At 37.1% G+C, this 19169-nt stretch overlaps 2 protein-coding genes across 3 annotated transcripts in view; both read right to left on the bottom strand.

Moving 5' to 3' along the window:
* The window catches only part of LOC100261574 (uncharacterized), a 31357-nt gene extending 18499 nt beyond the window's left edge, over positions 1–12858 (bottom strand). Inside the window, exons 1-4 of the mRNA XM_002282620.4 lie at positions 12623–12858; positions 11266–11417; positions 9859–9946; positions 8810–9035 (exon numbers count right to left, since the gene is read on the bottom strand). Coding sequence (XP_002282656.1) covers positions 8810–9035; positions 9859–9946; positions 11266–11417; positions 12623–12682 — 526 coding nt within the window. The 5' untranslated portion in view covers positions 12683–12858. The remainder of the gene's footprint in view (positions 1–8809; positions 9036–9858; positions 9947–11265; positions 11418–12622) is intronic.
* Positions 12859–15123: 2265 nt separating this feature from the next.
* On the bottom strand, positions 15124–18647 carry LOC100256411 (UDP-galactose/UDP-glucose transporter 4). Of its 2 annotated transcripts, XM_059743175.1 has the most exons (7): positions 18134–18647; positions 17586–17614; positions 17271–17472; positions 16738–16980; positions 16506–16607; positions 15868–15975; positions 15124–15719 (listed from the first exon to the last, which is right to left on the bottom strand). In XM_059743175.1, exons 1-7 carry the CDS (start codon positions 18257–18259, stop codon positions 15477–15479), a joined length of 1053 nt encoding a protein of 350 aa, XP_059599158.1. In that variant the 5' UTR covers positions 18260–18647; the 3' UTR covers positions 15124–15476. The 2 variants fall into 2 exon arrangements, with proteins under 2 accessions (XP_059599158.1, XP_059599162.1); XM_059743179.1 differs by lacking the exon at positions 17586–17614 and having other exon boundaries at positions 18134–18593.
* Between the last annotated feature and the right edge of the window lie 522 nt (positions 18648–19169).

Below are 19169 nucleotides of genomic sequence, written 5' to 3'. Positions count from 1 at the left end.
CTCTTGGCCAGATTGATCCTAAGCCTAGAAGCCGCCTCAAACCACGCCAAAATCCATCCAAGATGAGTTAATTGATCCTTACTAGCCTTGCAGAAGAGAATAGTATCGTCTGCAAAGAGCAGATGAGACACCATAATCTCCGCATCCCCTCTACCTCTTAGCCTACAGCCAGAAATGAAGTTCCCCTGCACTGCCCGCCTAATGAGTGCACTCAGCACTTCCATGCCCAAGATAAAAAGATAAGGAGAAATTGGGTCTCCTTGACGCAGACCCTTAGAGCTGGAGAAGAAGCCTTCTGGTACCTCGTTAATAAGGACAGAAAATTTTGCCGTTGAAAAGCACCACCACATCCATTCCATCCAGCGCGACCCAAAGCCCATCTTTTTCAAGACCTTCATAAGGAAGCTCTAGCTGATGTTGTCGTAGGCTTTCTCAATATCCAATTTACACACCAGCCCCTTCTCTTTCCTCTTCTACCAATAGTCAACCACCTCATTAGCTATAAGAGAGGCGTCTAGAACTTGTCTCCCCCTCACAAACGCGTTCTGATCAGCCGAAACCACCTTATCTAACACCATTTTCAACCTATTGGCCAACACTTTGGCCATAAGCTTGTACAACCCCCTTAGCACTTTGAAACTCCCCTAGATCCTCAGCCCCACCTTTTTTTGGAATGATGACCAAGAATGTAGAATTCAGACTTTTGGCAAAAGACTTCTGATCGTAAAATTCCTTGAACAGCTCTACTACCTCCTCCTTAACGAAGTTCCAACAAGCTTTCCAAAAGGCCACGGTAAACCCATCCGGGCCTGGGACCTTATCGCCGTTCATATCCCTCAAAGCAGAGAATATTTCTTCTTCAGAAAAGGGGACCTCCAAAGCTTCAGCTTCACTAAGGTCAAGACTTTTAAGATGCAAACCCTCTAAGTCGGCTCTCCACCTTGGGTCTTCCCTTAGCTGGTGCTGAAAGGCCTTCACAATCCCCTCCCTCACCTCCTGCTTCTCAACCAATTCCACCCCATTTATTTTAATTCTGTCCAAAAAGTTATTTCTCCAATGGGCATTAGCCATCTTGTGAAAAAACCCTATATTCTTATCCCCTTCTCTAAGCCACAACTCCCTAGACACTTGTCTCCAATGGACTTCTTCCAAAAGAACCCACTTTTTGAAGTTCTCCTTAGCTTCATTTTTCAGATCCATTTCTCTTTCTGATAGGTCCCTACCACTTTCCACCCTGTCCCAAAATTCAATTTGCTGAAGGGTTGATCTTTTGTTCACTTCCACTCTACCAAAAACATCCCGGTTCCACACTTTAATTTTCTCCTTCATCTCCTTCATTTTAGCAGCCATTCTAAAACTAGCCCTTCCTCATCTTGCCCCTCCCTGCCACCATTCCCGAAGGAGCTCCTTAAACCCATCCACCTTGAGCCACATGTTTTCAAACCTGAACGGAGAAGGTCCCCGGCTCATCCTGCCCCCCTTCAACAATATGGGGAAGTGGTCAGAGGTAGGCCTAGGAAGCCTACACTGAACAGCCCCCCTAAAAATATCTAGCCAACACTGGGTTACCAGGAAGCGATCCAATCTAGCCCAAGTCTGGTTGCTCCTGCCCCCGCTCCAAGAAAACACACCCCCCTGCAATGAGGGCAAGTCTGGTTGCTCAAAGGGAGATCAATGAGGGCAAGATCATCCACCACTTGAGCAAACCTACGCATTGCTCCATTAAGACTACCCTGCCTGCTCCTATCTCTTTGAGATAAAGTGACATTAAAGTCCCCTCCTAAGCACCAAGGCTCGTCCCATATTCCCCTTATCGCTCCTAACTCCTCCCACAAAGCCTCCCTCTCTTTCCTGTTACACGACCCATAAACTCCAGTAAAGATCCAAACCAATCCATCCTCAACATTCTTCAACCTACACGATATAGAGAAATTACCCACCTCCATCTCCAACAGCTCCAAAGATCTTTTATCCCAGCAAACCAAAATGCCACCCGCTGAGCCTTGGGCTCCCATAGCTCCCCAATCGAGAAACCTCCCAGAACCCAGACTCCTCACCACCCCCTCTGTCATAGTCTGAATTTTCGTCTCCTGTATACAAACTAAATCCGCCCTTTGACTCCTGATCATGGCCTTGATCACTTTCCTTTTGGAGCTATCATTAGCTCCCCGAACATTCCAACTCACCAACCTTAACTTCATAAGACAGCAGGAGATTGGCCCCTTCTTCCTTGCACAATACCTTTCTGTTTCCTCCCATCTTCATAATTGATGGAACATTCAAGTCTCTTCAGTTCCCTCTCAAATTTTGAATTTTCTAAAAGAGATTTGCTGTGCACTTTTTCCCTTCTTTTTCTGATTTTGACCATGAAATCCAAAATATCCTTCTCTAATCCCACTATTGAAAACCCCAAGAACTGACTGAACCTTGCCAACTCACTTTCTCCCAGCTGGCCTCCCTCCAATCCCTGACTTCTGGAACCGACTCACCAGCAAGACAAAGTTCCTTTCCACTGGTTTCCATCGCGCCATTATTATCTTCCAATAGCTCCCAGCGATCCACAGTCTTCAGCGCTGAAGACATCCTTCCAATCATCCTCCGGTCCAGAAATTCCCTCTGGGATGCGTCCAAAACCGCCCCAGAACGGTCGTAATACTCCCTCGGTGGAGTCCGACCAGAAAAAGAAGAAGGAGGAGAAGGAGAAACACACACCAACGGCCCAAAGAAGTTAGAGGCATTCCCATACCTCAAGGCTCCCTCCATTAGAGCGTCATCTGTCTTTGAGTTCTCCTCCAAGCTTTGCTTCTCAGCCAAAGGCCTCCACAGTCCATCCATCACCAATAGAGATGACCGGGACTGGTCAAGGTCCCCCACAGAGCTTGGGCCTAACCCATTTAAGGAACGGGCCCCCCTCAGATGGGTGTCGTCCATGTTAAAGTCCAGAGACGAGTTCGGGCCTCGACCTCCCAGCCCAGCCCCTCCGATCAGCTTCTTCGAGGCCCGCCCATAATCAAGTGTCAGCCCAAGATGAGACGGCCCAGCCTCGCGAGGAGAGGCCGTGGGCGGGAAGGGCCCAGAGGCCTCAGAAGGCCCAAGGGCCCACTGCGATGTCAACCCACACGATTCGTGGGGCCCGTCCAACACCAAGCCCGAATCCGGATCCGCAGCCGGACCCGACCCAGAGGACTGCCCCCACGTCCCATCGTCAGACTGCAGCCGGACCTCGAGACTTGGACCACCTACCAACCCCCTCACGCGCCCTCCCGCGCGTGCAGTGACTTCACCCCCAACCTCGTCTTCTGAGACAAGCTTGTTTTTGCCCTTTCTTTCCCTTGCCATTCTCACAGCAGGTCTGATTTCCCACCAAAGAGTGAGCTCATAGCAAAACTCTTTGGTCCAGACTTCCACTACGTTGGGAGGCCTTTCCTCGTTGAGCTTCACCAAGATCCTTGCCCACTGCAAATCTTCCAACGTCTCCGTCTGAGAGTCGATATCGAGGAACCCCCCACAGGCATCCCCTATTCTCCTCAAAATATCCCGCTCCCATAGTGAGACTGGTAGTCCCACGATACGCACCCAAGCCTCACTCCTCTTTTCCCCCTCCAGCAGACACCTCCTCTCAGGCCTCCATTTTTCCAGACTGAGAGGAGACCCCGCGCACGAGAAACCCCCAATTTTAAGGGCTTTCTCTGCTTCAGCCAGAACCTCAAATTCTAATAGGACTTTGCCCCTTTCTAGCTTTGCTATTCCTAAGTTACCCTTCAAACTCCAAAATTTCGCCAAGTTTGTCCCCCAACCTCTTAGGTCGTCCCCTTTCCCAGAGCTAGGGTTCCAGCTCCCCACCAAGCAGTGAACCAGCCTCTCCATATTCCGGCTCAACTCCCTCTTGCATAGCTCCACCCTCACCACTGTGGTCTCTCTTCCTTTTGACTGCATCGCTACTTCCGCATAGGTTTTCCCCATTGCTGGCCTCAGCAACATCGCGCCCTTTTTTTGTAAGCTCTCTTCTCGGACATAACACCCCAGACGGCGTAGTATCTCCGCCATTAACACCCAGCCACTCTTGTCTCCACTGCCCTTTGGGATATAAATGTTAAACCTTTTATTTTCCAAATCTGTAACCCCTAACCGTATGAACAACCCCCCCCCTTATTTTGATCCCGCACCATAAGATAGGACCTCCCACTGTCCTTCCACTTCCTTTCCCAGGTTCCAGATCTTGCGTTCTCAATACAAGACTCCAAACCATCAATGAAGCACCCAATGCTATTTGGTCCCAACCTGATCCACGAGGAGACTCCTCCTTTCCTTTCTATGATCGAGGCTTGTACCTTGCCTTTCTGCTCCCTCACCTTTACATCAAACCATTTCGACTCCACTCCAAAACTTCCCTTTTTGGCCCTGCTCCTAACCCCCACGAAACCGTCGCCTTCTGCATCTAACCTTGTTTCGCCCTCTAGCCCTTCTGGAGCTCGCCGCTCACCTCGCTCCCTTCCATCGCTCTCACCCTCTCTCACACTAACCCTCTCTCTCGCTCTCTCGCTCATCTAAACTTAGCCACTGCTTATCCCAAAGGGGATATAATTAGAAGGAGCATTCTTAAATCGAGGGCTTTACATCAAATGGCTAATGTTTGTAGAAGAGGCAACTTTATTAGCAGAATTAAGGTGGTGTTTCTTCCTTTTTTTTTCCCCTTAGTCTCTACTTGAGAATTCACAAATTAGGAGATTCAATCTAGAAGGAACATTCTTCAAATGCATCAACAGAATGGATAGATGAGGGTTGGGATCTTCATTTAGAGAAGAGGAATTCATGGTTAGGTTTTAGATGATAGGGTAGAAAAAGCGCTTCACCTAATGGTTTGTCAATGACTTTTTGGCAATCTTGTTGATCAACAATAAGAGGGTATGGGATGAAGTTTTCCAAGGAGCTCCACTTAGTGCTTATTCCTAAAAACAGTGGAGCAAAAGATATTAAGGATTTTAGGTCAATCAGTTTTGTTGGGGTCTCTATAAGCTTTTAGAAAAAGTCTTTGCAAATAGATTGAAAAGGGTGGTTGGAAAGGTGGTGTCACATCCATAATGCAATTGTGGGGAGATTTTGGAATGATGTTGATTGCTAAAGCTATAAACTACAGGAGAAAATGCTCTAGTGCTTAGTGTGTAAGCTCAATATAGAAAAAGCCTATAATCACATGAAATAGAAATTTCTCCTTTCAATCAAGGAAAAAATGGGTTTTAGGCAAAAATGGTTGAGATGAATGCATTTCTGCATATCTACAGCAAGCTTTCCGATTTTAGTCAATGGTACCCCTGTAGAGTTTTTCTAAAGCTTCAAAGGCTTACAGCTAGGGACCCTCCTCCTTATCCTTTTGTGTTGGTTACAGAAGGTCTTAGTTGTTTCACCTCAAAATCAAGAGAAGGGGATTAAATTAGTGGATTTAAGGTGGTAAAGAGAGGTGGTAGGGACATAGCAAGCTATTAGGAGAGAATGGGAGGATTTTAAAGCAACATCAAGCCTTTTTTTTAATAAGTCAAGCAAGATCAAGCTTTAAGATTGGAGATGGCAGAAGTGTTAAATTTTGGACAGGTGATTACTGTGTGAATAACCATTATGTGTATTTTTGCCCACATTGTATTCCCTAGCTTCATCAAACAATGCTTGGGTTGTGGATGTTCAGGAGGTGATGGGTGAGAGGGGTCATTAGAACATTCACTTATTTTGATAATTTCATGAATGGGAGTTGAAAAGGTGTAGAGTCTCTTTTCGAGGCTTCAAGAGGAAGGGGTGCCAATGAATTGTAAGGACAACTTAGTTTGGAGAGGCTCCAAGGATGGTAAGTTCTTAGTTAAATCTTTTTATTCCTCTTTGGGCTTGAAGATGGTGTTATCTTTCCTATAAAAGAGGTCGGGTTTCGTTGGTACCCATAAAAGTGGGTTTTGTCGCATAGGAAGCATTTTGAAGTAAGAATCTTACTTTAGATCAGCTAAAAAGAAAAGATTGGCCTTTGGTAAACGATGCATCCTTTGCAAAAGTGTATAAGAATTACCTAATCATATTCTTTTACATTGTTAAACAACAAGGAGTCTTTGGCATTTTATTCTCTCTTTTGGGTACCGCTTGGGTGAATCCTTCTCAAGTGAGAGATACCTTATCAGTTGGAATGAGTTTTGTGGGCAAAATGCGGAGAAAGATGTGGAGGTTTGTGCCACTCTATTTGTTTCAAATTATTTGCAGGAGCAAAATTGTAGGAGCGAACAATTCATGCAGGAGAAAAACTTCTTTCATATGTGTATTTCTCCTTTAGTATAGAAATTCATTTAATACAAGATATTTATCTATGTAAGATTTCACTGACTAATGGGACTATTGTTCACACCAAGGGTTGGTTTGTTCTTTTTCTTTTTGCCTTCGAATGCTCTTTGTATACTTCCTAAGTAGGTGGGTTAAGCCCCTTTTTTAGAACTTTAGGCACTTAATAAATTTATCTTTGCCTATCAAAAAGAAGGGAACAAGAAAAGAGGGAGAGTGGATGGATTTCTCTCACCTATTATTAGCAAATAACACTTCACTATATCATGAAGCTAATTTGAGGAACCAGAAGCAGGTGCTAATATGTTTTGAACTAGTGTCAAGTTTGAAAATCAATTTATAGAAGAGTGAATTCGTTCATGTTGGTGAGATAGAGACTAATTGGATTAGGATGCATGTTTGGTTATAAGGTTGGTTGTCTTTGTTTTACACACCTTAGTTTGCCTCCACACACTATAGCACTGTCTCATAGATCTTGTGCTAGATGGGATTTGGTTAAGGAAATATTTAAAAGATATTAACCTCTTGGAAGAAGCAGTATTTGTTGAAAGGAGGAGACTATCCCTAATTTAGAGCAACTTTCAAGCCTCCCAATTTATTTTAAGTTTTTATTTGTAATTCTTAGAAAAATGAAGATAAAATTGGAAAGGTTGTAGAGAGATTTCTAATAGCAAAATCCCTTAAGAGGAAATGCATCTTAGGAAGTAAGTGATGTTTTGCAAGGATAATAGAAATGGAGGGTTGAGAAATAGATAGTTGGATATTCTATATAATGCAAAAAAGCAACTCAATATGGAGATATACTCATGAGTAGAGGTGGAGCCACTTGGAACCAAAAGAGGGCACTCACCTAGCCCCATCCACCTGCCTCACCCCACCACCTGGAATGATGGATGGTGCATTAAAGACGTGGGAGAGGTTTTATGGAAAGACATTAAAAGGGGATGGGAAGAATTCACCCTCAAAACTTCAATAGTTTTAAGTGCCTAGAAGGTCTTAATGAGACCTCAAGAAATTTCAGAAATGTTAAAAGTGACACATTTGTGGGAGACAAAAGTGGATGGAAACCGTTGGTTCATTCATTTTTGAAGGCCCTACCAACATTGTGAAACGAGGAAGTGCATTAGTTTTTTGAACTCATAAATCTTAAGCATCAATCATCTTATGAGGAGAGGGTGGGACACTGATCAGCAGGCATAGCCTTAAGTGAAAAATCAGTTAATCACATCCTAATTCACTACAGTAGAACTAGAGAATTGTAGGATGTGTTGCTTGTAATTTTTTGACTACATAAGGTCTTTCCTATCTAAGTCAAAGACCTTTTATTAGGTTGGACAATTTGATTGTTAGACAAGTGGTAGAAGAAGGTTTGGCAATTGGCTATCTTTTGTTTGTTTTGGCACATCTAAAAAGAGTATAATGATCAAAAATTTTAAATAAAGTGCATTCAGACCAAAAGCTAAACAAGATTTTCATTAGATCCCTTTAGGAATGGTCTAGAGTTCTGTTAAAAATGGAAAACAATACATTGTTAGAGATCATTGATCGTCTAAACTATGGATAGCCAGTTTTGGCTCTGTTGTTCCTTTGTGAGGAGATTGGTTTTCCTGTTCCTAAGTCTCTTGTGGACGCCATGTGTATGTAGGTAGGGTGCATCTCCTTTTTGATAGGAGCCTTCCATTCAAATTTTTGTTCATCAATAAAATAAAAAAGATTAGTCACTATGTACGATAAGCTCAAGTGTGGGATTGACCTTGGGTATTATGAAATTTTGAATGTGGTAGACCTAAGAGCCAATAAAAATTCAAGTCATATTAACCCATGGTGCCGCCTATCTCTACCTCCAAGGTTTTATCATATAATCTTCCTTCAATTCGCCCATTTAGACACTAAATATTAGGCTTATCTTATGATATAACTGTAAAGCACCTATTTAGACACCAAAACAATGTTTTTGGACTTTGAATAACCAAACCATAGATGAAAGTTACTTCCCGGTGATATCACACTACCCAACCACTAAGTTTGCCAAACATCAATAACTGTAAAACACCTATTTAGACACCAAAACAATGTTTTTGAACTTTGAACAATCAAACCATAGATGAATATGTTCCCTGTAATATCAAACTACCCAACTACTAAGTCATGCCAAAATTTCCCTGTGATATCTATCTATATATAGATGAAAACTTCATAAAAAGTTCAAAAATAGGATTTTAACGTCATTAGATAAGCAAGATGAAAATATTAAGAAGCTTTAAATGATAAAACAATTTTTTAACACGTTTCATGAAAAAGTTAAGATTGAACTTGCTGGAGCAGGGGTCCATTTTTTATTTTGCATGTGGTCATAGAATGAAAAGGCAGTAACATCAGTAGGCATAGGTTGATCGTTCTCAAAGGTCATTTTCATAGAAAGTGAAGCAAATAACACGTTATCTTTGATTATACAATACTAAAAACATGAGCTCAAAGTTGCCCAAAAAAGACCTACCAAAAAAGATAGGGGTTTTGCTGCTGGGGAGCGCTCCAGAACTCCAAGAAGCTGTGAAGATTGAAGTAGTATTGGCCGGGGCAAAACTAGTTTTCTCCTGAAATAATTTCCCCCCTATATTATTTGTTTCAGGCACCAGCTTTTTTTCAGCAGTTCCCAATGCAGACAAACTTTCTCCTTTAACAGCATTTGCTTTGATCCAGTTGACAACATCACTAAATTTCTCCTGTGACAGAGGCAGAAGTTGGGGAAAAAAAGTAAATAAAGCATTTTGTCATGCATTTACAGGAATCAAACTCCAACCCCATTCATTTTGTGAAATGAAATATGAGTTAAAAATCCATGATTAATGGCCACTGATTATATGGAAAGTATTTACACCATATACTGGAAAAGAAATCTCAGTTTCTGAAGCATTTCAAGTCATATTCTAAATCACAGGCCCACAACCACTCGTCAACAAACCCTAAAAGAAATTTGATGAGTGGTGTTGTTGAAGACGGGTCTCTGTCCATGTTGCTACAACCAAATTCTGCCTTATGGTGCAAAGACATAGTAAATTAACACAATATGAAATCTATTCCATCTATTCATTTTCAGGTGCTGGATGGAAGAAGTGGCCAAAGGACAAATGACTAGATATTCAATTAACACCTACATGAATGGAAACCATGCCATTTATTGGAAAGAGACTTTACAGCCTATGCAAATAATCATTAATTGCAAAAAGGAAATAACAGAAACTGGAACTGGAGATGTAGACTTCATGCAATTCTCTTAATGAAGATAAATTTATTTATAATTCAAAATAAAAGATACTTATAAAAGAAACAATACTGGAACTCAGTTGCATATATGCATATATGTGCATGTACAGAAATCATTAAATACTAATGAAATCAGTTAACTTCTCAACAGGACAGTGAAACCATTTTTATATTCAAGTAATTATGTTATACTAGAGATAAAAATGATGTTTTAAATTAGGTAAGAGTTATACTAGAGATAAAAATGATCTTTTAAATTGGTTGAGAGTTGTTGATATTTACCATAATGTTTGAAGCATGAGTTAGGTAATCTTGAACCCCATCTTCCCAAAGTTCATCAGGGTGATTCTGTAATTGTGTTTGCACCCAACTGTTCACAAAAATAAAAATTTAAAAAAATAAATAAAACAAACACATACATTAACATGGAAAACCTAAAGATTATTCTACAAAGGTTCAAAAATATAAGACAATACAGGGCTATATCATAGCTGTCAACTCATATTGTATCATGTATTGTTTTACTATCTTTCTTCGTGAGTTTATACATATATTGAGGCCCAGCTCAAGTGGCAATATGATGGGTGGGGATGTGGCAGGTTCTAGGTTCAAGTGTCAACAGGGAGAAAAAGAAAAAGAATTATATAACAACATACATATTACAATAACAAAATATAAGTAACATATAACTAATTTCCTAAAAGATAAAAACGTTAAAAGAGATAATGAGCATCTATTAATAGTGGACATATGAAAAAATTGCAAACTAGAGTTTGGACAAAATTAGCTTAACAAAATATGGCATTTCAGCGTCTAGATTTTTCATAAATTCTTAAATAAGTTTTTTTAATTTTCAATAATAACTTCCACTTTGAGTTAAAGCTAGTCATACATATTTCTGTGGATTGTTGATATGTATGTGCTTATATGTCATCTTCAAAGTTCTGACTTCTCAAATCATCGTCATTCCCTCCCTCAAAGAAGGAATAACAAGAAATAACTAACATATAAAGCAAAAGTTTTATTCAACATTTATTTTCAAGGTCAACAGTCAAATTATTCCAATAATACCTTGCTCAACATTTATTCTAGCAATAATTACATTTAAGCTTCAAATAATGCCACATATATATATCATATTTGGGCAGGATCATTCTATCTTGTCCTTTCCTTTTTGCCATCCATTCCTAAATCTTAGAGTACATTTTAAGCAAATAATATAATAGTTTATTGGAGAAAAACATAATGACAAAAAAAAAATTCTTTTGGAACTAATAAACAGAGTAAAAGGTGGTGTTTACATCATATATAACATGTATAGGAAAATGGCCTTGAGATGAAATGCATGTAGGTGATGCGTATCATTTTTCATAAAAATAAAAAAGGCGTTATACAGTATCATGCATTGTGACTTTTGATAGTTGTGCCATAAGGATAAGCGGCATGGCCAGAAACTTGTGGCTACAATTCTTATAACCGAGTTTAGAAACACAATAGCATAGTAGATACCCTATTGGAATGTGGTATTGTTTCAAGTCATTGGATATACACACACTAAACATCTTGATAAACTAAACAGTGAAGATTGTATCATAACAAATCCTTAGGTTCACGATAGCAAGAAAAAATGTAAAACAATTACATAGTACATGATGAAAGCATTGCTACTATGGTGAATAAAAGAGAGACCTCGCGAATTGGGTATTCAGAGCTCTCACATGCTGTCGAGATGATTCAGCCCGGCGCACATCTAATGGGGGTGTTGTCATCACTGGTTGCTGGGAAGGTTCTGCCCTGTGAAAATCAAAAGGGGATCCTGCCATTATTCTTTTACTCTGTAACTGCATCATCATAGGAAAAACAATAAATGAGTCTCCACACCATGACCATCATACAAAGAAACAGAGAAGAAAATCCAAAATCTCTGCGATGCAGTAGCTATCCTTCACTAAAGACAGCCTCCCTTATTTAAAATGATCAGAAATGATGATTCGGTGCTTTATTTTCCCCTTTCAGAATTTTTTTTATATTAAGGGTTTCTTTCTCCTGGAACCATACATAGGTTAACCAATAGGTGGACTTCTTCTTAGCTATGAGAGGAGCTGCTACTTCAGAATTTTTTCTGGGAGATTTCTCAGTAGGAAGTCGGTAGCTCATTTGATAGTAACGTTATCATTTAATATCAATAAATAAACAAATAAAAGAAGATTCTCTTAAGAAGAATCAATCATCTCCATGGTATGATAGATTTCTTCCAGCAACCAAAATTTTCTTTTTCTTTTGCAAATCTTTTGGGTCATATTGAGGATAGCCATCAACATTGTCTTGCGGGTCTGTAGTGACAATAACTAAAGCAGTCAGAAGATTTATTTGATTATACCATTCCGCACAAAATATGTAGTCTGTACCACATAACCTTGAAAACAAATCCAACCCACAGCATAATCAACCACTCAAGGCACCCCCGGTACTAAAATGTAAATAAAGAAATATAAAATTTTTTAAAAAAAAAAAATCCCACAAATTTACACTTAAAAATAAATACTTTAACATATCCAAAAACACTTCCATTCAAAAATGCTAAACAAAGGGGGCAAAAAGCAATAGGAAAAAAAAAAAAAAAAACAACAACAACAACAACAATTTTCACGCTTTACAATGTCATTGTCAAAATCAAATATCAAGAATTCCCAGTTTGGTCTCCAAAAAAGCTGAAGAAAACATTTCTGAAGTATTGGTTGGTCACTAAACACAAACACTAAAAATAAAAATAAAAAAACCCCAAATTAACCCTCCCCAAAATAAATAAATTTAAAAAAAAAACAAAGTCATCTCAACTCAACCCAATCAAATTTTCTATTCCTTCGCTTTCAAATTTCCACTGCTTTCTCAGCAACTAAACAGAAAAAAAATAAAAATTGAGCACACAAAAATTGAACGACACAGGAAAACGAGGGGGGAAACCACAACACTAGGGTTTCGATCATTTAAAAAAAAAAACAAAAAACCAAAAATACAATTAGAAGAAGAAAAAAAAAACACTCACGGCCGAATCGTTGGCGTCGGTGGCCGAATCCGATACGCCGAATCGTATCGCTCCTTTCATGACTCTGTTTGTTTCGGGTGGGAGGAGAGAGCGAAACAAAGGGAGAAAGTGTGAGCGCGAGAGAGTAGAAATAGGGTTTGCGCTGCGTTCAGGTGAGCACCGGAGAATATTATCAGTGGAGAATTGAAATGGGCCTATAGGAGCCGTTGGATGAAGTGGGGACTGAGTTTCAATTGGAGCCGTTGGATAGGTTCGGTGCTAGGCCTCCTAGAATGGGCAATAGGCCCATGTGGACCACGTGATGTTAAGTTTGTAACTATAGATCATATAGTATTATAAGTTGCCCAGTGTGTGGAGGCCCACCACCCACGCATATTTTCTGACAAATAATGGGCAGAGTACATGGGCTGGGCCTCACCAGGGTTTTTTTGATAAGTGTACAGTAAATTTAAAAAAAAATAATTTGTACTCATATTTTTTCAATTATGAAAGAGAGTCACCTAATTTAAAGCAAAAATCATCCCTTCAAATGCCTATTTATTTATTAAAAATTATAAGAAAAAATTATTTCTAAAAATATTTTTTTTAAAATTCAGTCAAAATCGTCTTTTTTTTTTTTTTTTTTTAATTATAGGTAAAAATCATCTCTTGAAACAAATGATTTATTTTTTTTTATAAAAAAAACTTACACAAAAAGTTGTCTACTTCAAAAAATTAATTTTAAAAGATAAAATAATTCCTTAAAAAAATGTTTTCTCAAAGAAATGGATGTTTTCTTTTTTTTTTTTCTAATAATATATTTAAATAATATAATTATTATAAATATATGTATAGAAAAAATTAATTAATTTTATGTACTAAATTAAATACATAAAATAATTATAATTATAATTGATACATTATTTATATTTATAATATTTATAAAATTATAAATTATGTTTATCCTCTCATATTAAAAAATATTGTTTTATATTAAATTAGATATTAATTAAAAAAATATTTTGATTTTTATCTTCCAAATAATTTATTAATTATTATTAAAAATATAAATTCAGTTAATTTATAATCTTTTTTTTTCTTTCTATTACAAATAATAAATATTTTAATTTTTTATTTCTTCCACTTCCACATTACTTCTTAATAATTTTTAAATAATAATTTATGTTTTATAAAATTACAAGCGTAGACAAATAGAATTAGAGCACACTCCAACGTCAAGCCATTCCATACAAAAATATACATTTAAATATTATCTAAAAAACTTATTATTTTCCTTATCTAGAATTCTTTATTATTATTATTATTACACTTTATTTTTTCTTTATATTTTTTACCAAGTTGTTAAGGAATTTTGGAATTTTAACCTTTTCATTTTTCTTTTTTAAGTATATTCCATTATTTGAGATTTGGTTTTCTTTCTCCAATTCCAAAGATTATGAGATGATTATAAACTTTCCTTCAAAGGAAAGAAAAAAAATTGACAAACTTTAAAACTTTAAAAGTGATTTTTGCATCTTCATTGCATTTTTAGTTGACTCATCTTCCAAGTGATTCTCCAACTTTTTAGAAATGATTTTCAAATATTCAATTTGACGTTAGAAGACTCTTTTAAACATTAGAAAATCACTTTCTGATTCTCTCAAATCACTCCTCAACAAATTCTTAACAGGTAAATCGTTTTTTTTTTTTTTTCACTACATAATGCATCCCTAAAAATATTATCTATTTCTTTTAAGATAAAAAATTAGTCATATTTGTGAATTTAACCCTTTCCCGTAAGTTTTAAAAGAAAAACGTATTTTTGCAAAAAAAAAATACATTTTTGTCAAAATAAGACCAAAAAGTTATGTAGGTTTAAAGGTCTGTTTTTGAAAAAATAATTTTTGAGAACAAGTTTTGAAAATTGTTTTCAAGTTTTGTAAAATAAAAATCTGATTGAAAACTTAAAATGTTTTTGATATTTTAAAAATAATTTATATATATAGTGTTTTATGTTTAATTATTCTACATATTTGTATAATTATTTTTTAAAACAACTCTTAAAAAACAAATGAAAATGGTATAAAATAATAAAAAAAATGTTTTCTGAAAATAATATGCTTTTTGTTTTTTAAGAATATAAAACAAAAATAGTTTTTAATTATCAAACCTATCAAACCTGTTTTTTCTTTTTTTATTCTAAAAAAAAACAAAAAAAATATTATAAAAAACAGTTATCAAATAGACCCTAAATTTCTAAATTCGGTTTTCAATAACTCTTTTAATCAAATTAATGTTTTAATCAGATTCCTATGACATATTGTATTCAGATTATCAGCCTGCCTCAAATGTAGTCAAGAGGTGGGAAAACTATTAATTATAAACCTTCTAACATGAACCTATTTATGAAAGCTGGCATGGAGAATGGGGATCTCAATGCAGAGATAAGAAGAAGCAATGATTCTTGATTCAAAGGCTCCACCTTGCTCATACTTCACACAAAAGCAAAAGGACTCTCGAAGTGTGAAACCATGAAGTGTGGATACCAAGACAATAACCACACCCTTCCAACTTGCACATACACATCTGTGATGAAATTGATTCCATCATCTGATGATCAGACTCCAGAGAAAGTATCCCATCCCTGAACCATTTAACAAATCCTTATCAGTCTATCTGCTACAATAGGAAATGAAACTATGCTCTAATTTCGAGGAAAGTTGTTCCTCCATTTTCCCCAGAGAAATTTACATGAAAAACCTAAATATAACAAATGTATTACTCTTTTTCCTATTCTTCAACTAGGTGTAACTAACAAGGAAAAATAATAACAAAATAATGAAAGCAAATGGCAGCCAAGCTACGCTCTGATTTTTCAGACCAAGGGCTGTTTCTCTTCACCTTCATCTCTCATCTTCTCTACAAGGGCCCTCTCTCCTTTGGAAGAAGGCTTTGCAGTGCTTGAGGTCGGCCTTTTCGGGGCTTGGGTATCAGGCAACATTTTCAGTATGATTCCCATGGCTATGAGCAGCAGCCCTGTCCCATGCTGTTCCGTTAATGGTTTTGTGAATATCATGTATGACAGCAACAATGTGACAGCCTTCCTTGCAGTAGTTATCTGCCATCAAGTATCAATCAAAATCTTGTAATGGAGACTATCCGACCCTTGATAAAGGAACACCCAATTTGCCTTCCAAGGGATCATCTTTGTTTTATTAAAAGAAATCAATTTTAAGCAAATACTGCGAGGAAATGAATGTATTTACCATAGCAGTTGTTGCAGCACCAAACATGGCGATTAGGGATAAAACCGACACTTGACCAACAAAGGTTGCCATCGCTTCAAACACCAACACCCCATACACATATGGATGCTGCATTTTTGTTATCAGAAACCATGTAAGTAAATGGAACAGAGACTGAAAATTAGGCTAAAAAGGGGGAAAGTTGGATCCTTCAAAAGAAGGTTCAAGATAGAAGTAAGTCAGCATATGACACATACAATTGATTGCAATTCATGTATTTCAGATCAGATTATGAAACAAGAGAAATGGGTATTTGGGTTTATGCCAATTGTATCATGTTTCATGATTATCAGTGGCTACTCCACCACACTACTCCCCTGGTTGGTATTGGTTGGATTTGCCTTTCCAGGACACTCAATAAATTGATCATATTTTATTGGAACAAGCAATCCCTATGAGTGACTTTAGGTTACATATAGCCCCACTTGACTAAGTTAACCATACCATTCAATATTCAAAATAAATTAATGGATGGACAGTTCAACAACCAAAGGATTGATTTACCCTAAGAAATTGTTTCAGGTGGGGGACAGTGGGCACGATCTGAATCACTTGACTTCCAACACATTATTTAAATGAAAAACAAACTGACCCTTCACCTGTAAACAAGAATTCCATGCCTTGAACAGCTCTCCTGTTAGAATCATGGGTACAAGTAAGAAGGGAAACCCCACCACTGTTGAGCAGAACAACATCTCCATCTGTTACAACCAAAAAGAAAGAAAGAAAGAAAAAAAGATCAAATTCACTGATAGAAATGGCCAACTGTTTAGTCATGACTCATTTTCAGATTTATAGACATGACAAGAAATTCCTGATGCTGAGGATCACCTGTGTGGTTTCTGGATTCATGGTAAAGATAGCCTCTTGCAAATTACCCAGGAAGGAATCCATGACTAGAGCGCCCGATATCATTAAAACACCAATTGAACTGAAATTAGGAGATGTTTGCGCATCTGCTAAGGTGAAAAGGATCAGTCCCACTACTAGGAGTACTGCTGAGACGTACTCATGAAATGGATATTTCCTTCTCAAGCCAGGAATGAAGGCACCCATAATCATGACTGGTAGTACCTGAATTCTCGTATAAGAAAAAATAGAAACCTTGTAGAATTAAATTTTCTAAATCTCCAAATGGGTTCCTCCATTATTCACAACAAAAGCTACAAATTTGCGATTATACGGCTTCTTCAAAAAGGAGATCATGGATTAACCCAAGTTTTTCAATTGAATAATTTCCCCAAAGCAAACAATTAATCAAAGCCAAACCTACATCATTGCAAGCATTGATCCAACTTTACTTTTAAGAAAGGTAAATACCAAAAACAGAAAGCCAGCCAGTTGAGTGCTTTCAGGGTGTTTACCTTTGTGGATTTAAACATCAGCTGTGCTGGGTAATTCAGGAAAGCCAAGGATCCCTTGGTCAATCCATGAGATCCCATAAGAACAGCAGAGAGCTTCACATAGGTTTTCCAGGGGTTAGACATTTGTTTGGTGGTGAAGCCTTGAAGGTATATGAGTGCCAGATACACAAATCCTTGTATAAATGTGAAATACCAACCATAGCTGCAAAATCAATAAAGAACAGCCATATTAATAAGGGGAAAAAGAAGCTCAGAAACTCAAACATCAAAATCGAAGCATTACTGAACACAACAGAATGCAACGAGATCATGAACCTGAATTTGAGGCGATTATACACATATTCCTGAAATCGAATCAAAAGATTCTATAATTAATAACCCTTTTCACTCTAAACTCAAAATCAAACAAATTCTTGATTAAAAGGCCTAGGAAAAGGATCCTATGCCAATAGAACAGTGAAAACAAATCAAAGTAGAAATGAATTGAAAGCTACAACTCGGACATGGCTCTGAAATATCCCTCTTTACCAATCAGTTAAGAAAAACACCCAATAGAGTAAAATTTTCAAGCCCGCATCCGTTTGGTTGCTGGGAAAATGTGGGAAAGGACAAGAACAGAGAATTGTGCATCATAAAATTCTCATTAACAAAAGAAACAATTTTCTTCTCTTTTCCCACATTTTACCAGCAACCAAACAGGGAATGCTAAGAAACCAAAGAGGTAAAATTACCAGCCAACAGAAATTAACACAAACCCATCAAAACCAAGCTCCAAACAACCACAATTCTCCACGCAGACACCAATTCAAATATACTAAATGGAAGATAAAACCAGTCTACGGAAGAAAAGACACCAAACAGACCTCGCAAATGCCATTAATAAGATAGCCAAAGAAGAACCCAGAAGAGCAAATGAGAAATTGCTGCCATTTGGGTCGATCCGAGAGAGAAATCCCAAACAGAGACCTCGCTTGCTCCTCCCCCTTCATCTCCTCAAATCCTTTCGTGCGATCAACTCCACCACAAACGAATCAACAGTCAACAACGATGTTGACGAAGTCAGACGGCTGGTATATCAAAACTGCTTGTGCTAGCGCTGCATGCAATTCTTGACAGCATAAAGTTATGGAGTTTCAATATCAGAGAAGAAAAGTATCAACAAAACTTCTGCAACACTCTCTGTATCTTCAAAGCAGCTTCAGATACAGAGCCACAGCTCTTCGAGTTCTCTCTTGGTGCGGTGGCAGACTTTGGGGTTTGAGCTGACGAACTACAATATGCAAGTGGGGTTTAAAGGAAAGTTCTTATTTTCTCGGGAATATATCTAATCGGGAGTCCTTGTGGTGTATAGCTGTACCTTTTAGTTTTAAGTAAAGCATTCAGCTGTGGCATACCAATCGATTCTGTGCTTTTCCATTTTTATCAGGTGCCAATTTAGCGGATTAAGCAAAATATCCATCCCATCTATTATTTTTTCTAAATTTTCTAATTTTAAAACATATAAAAAAAATTAATAATATAAATAATTTTATTGACTAAAATATTAAACACATCTATCATATAATAAAATCTAAAAAGCTAAGTTTAGACATTTCAAATTATTTCATAATCTAAATTAATTAAAAAATCAGTAAAGATCAATAAATTTTATCAAATTCATTTATTTTTTTAACATAAAATTTAATATAGCAGGTAATTAGTAAATCAATTTAATAACTTAAAATAACTTAATTTAAATCATTAATTAAATTAAATATATTTGATAAAATAATTTAATATTATGAATAAAGTAAAATAATAATTAAGTAATAAATTTTAAATTTAATTATAATTTAATTTAAAATTAATTTAAATCATTAAATATAAATATTTATGTAAAATAATGATGAGATATATATA

This window comes from Vitis vinifera, chromosome 2, assembly GCF_030704535.1.
Source record: "Vitis vinifera cultivar Pinot Noir 40024 chromosome 2, ASM3070453v1".
NCBI classification, from domain to species: domain Eukaryota; kingdom Viridiplantae; phylum Streptophyta; class Magnoliopsida; order Vitales; family Vitaceae; genus Vitis; species Vitis vinifera.
The sequence above is the reverse complement of the archived record's forward strand: the minus strand, read 5'-3'. Positions and strand labels throughout refer to the sequence as shown.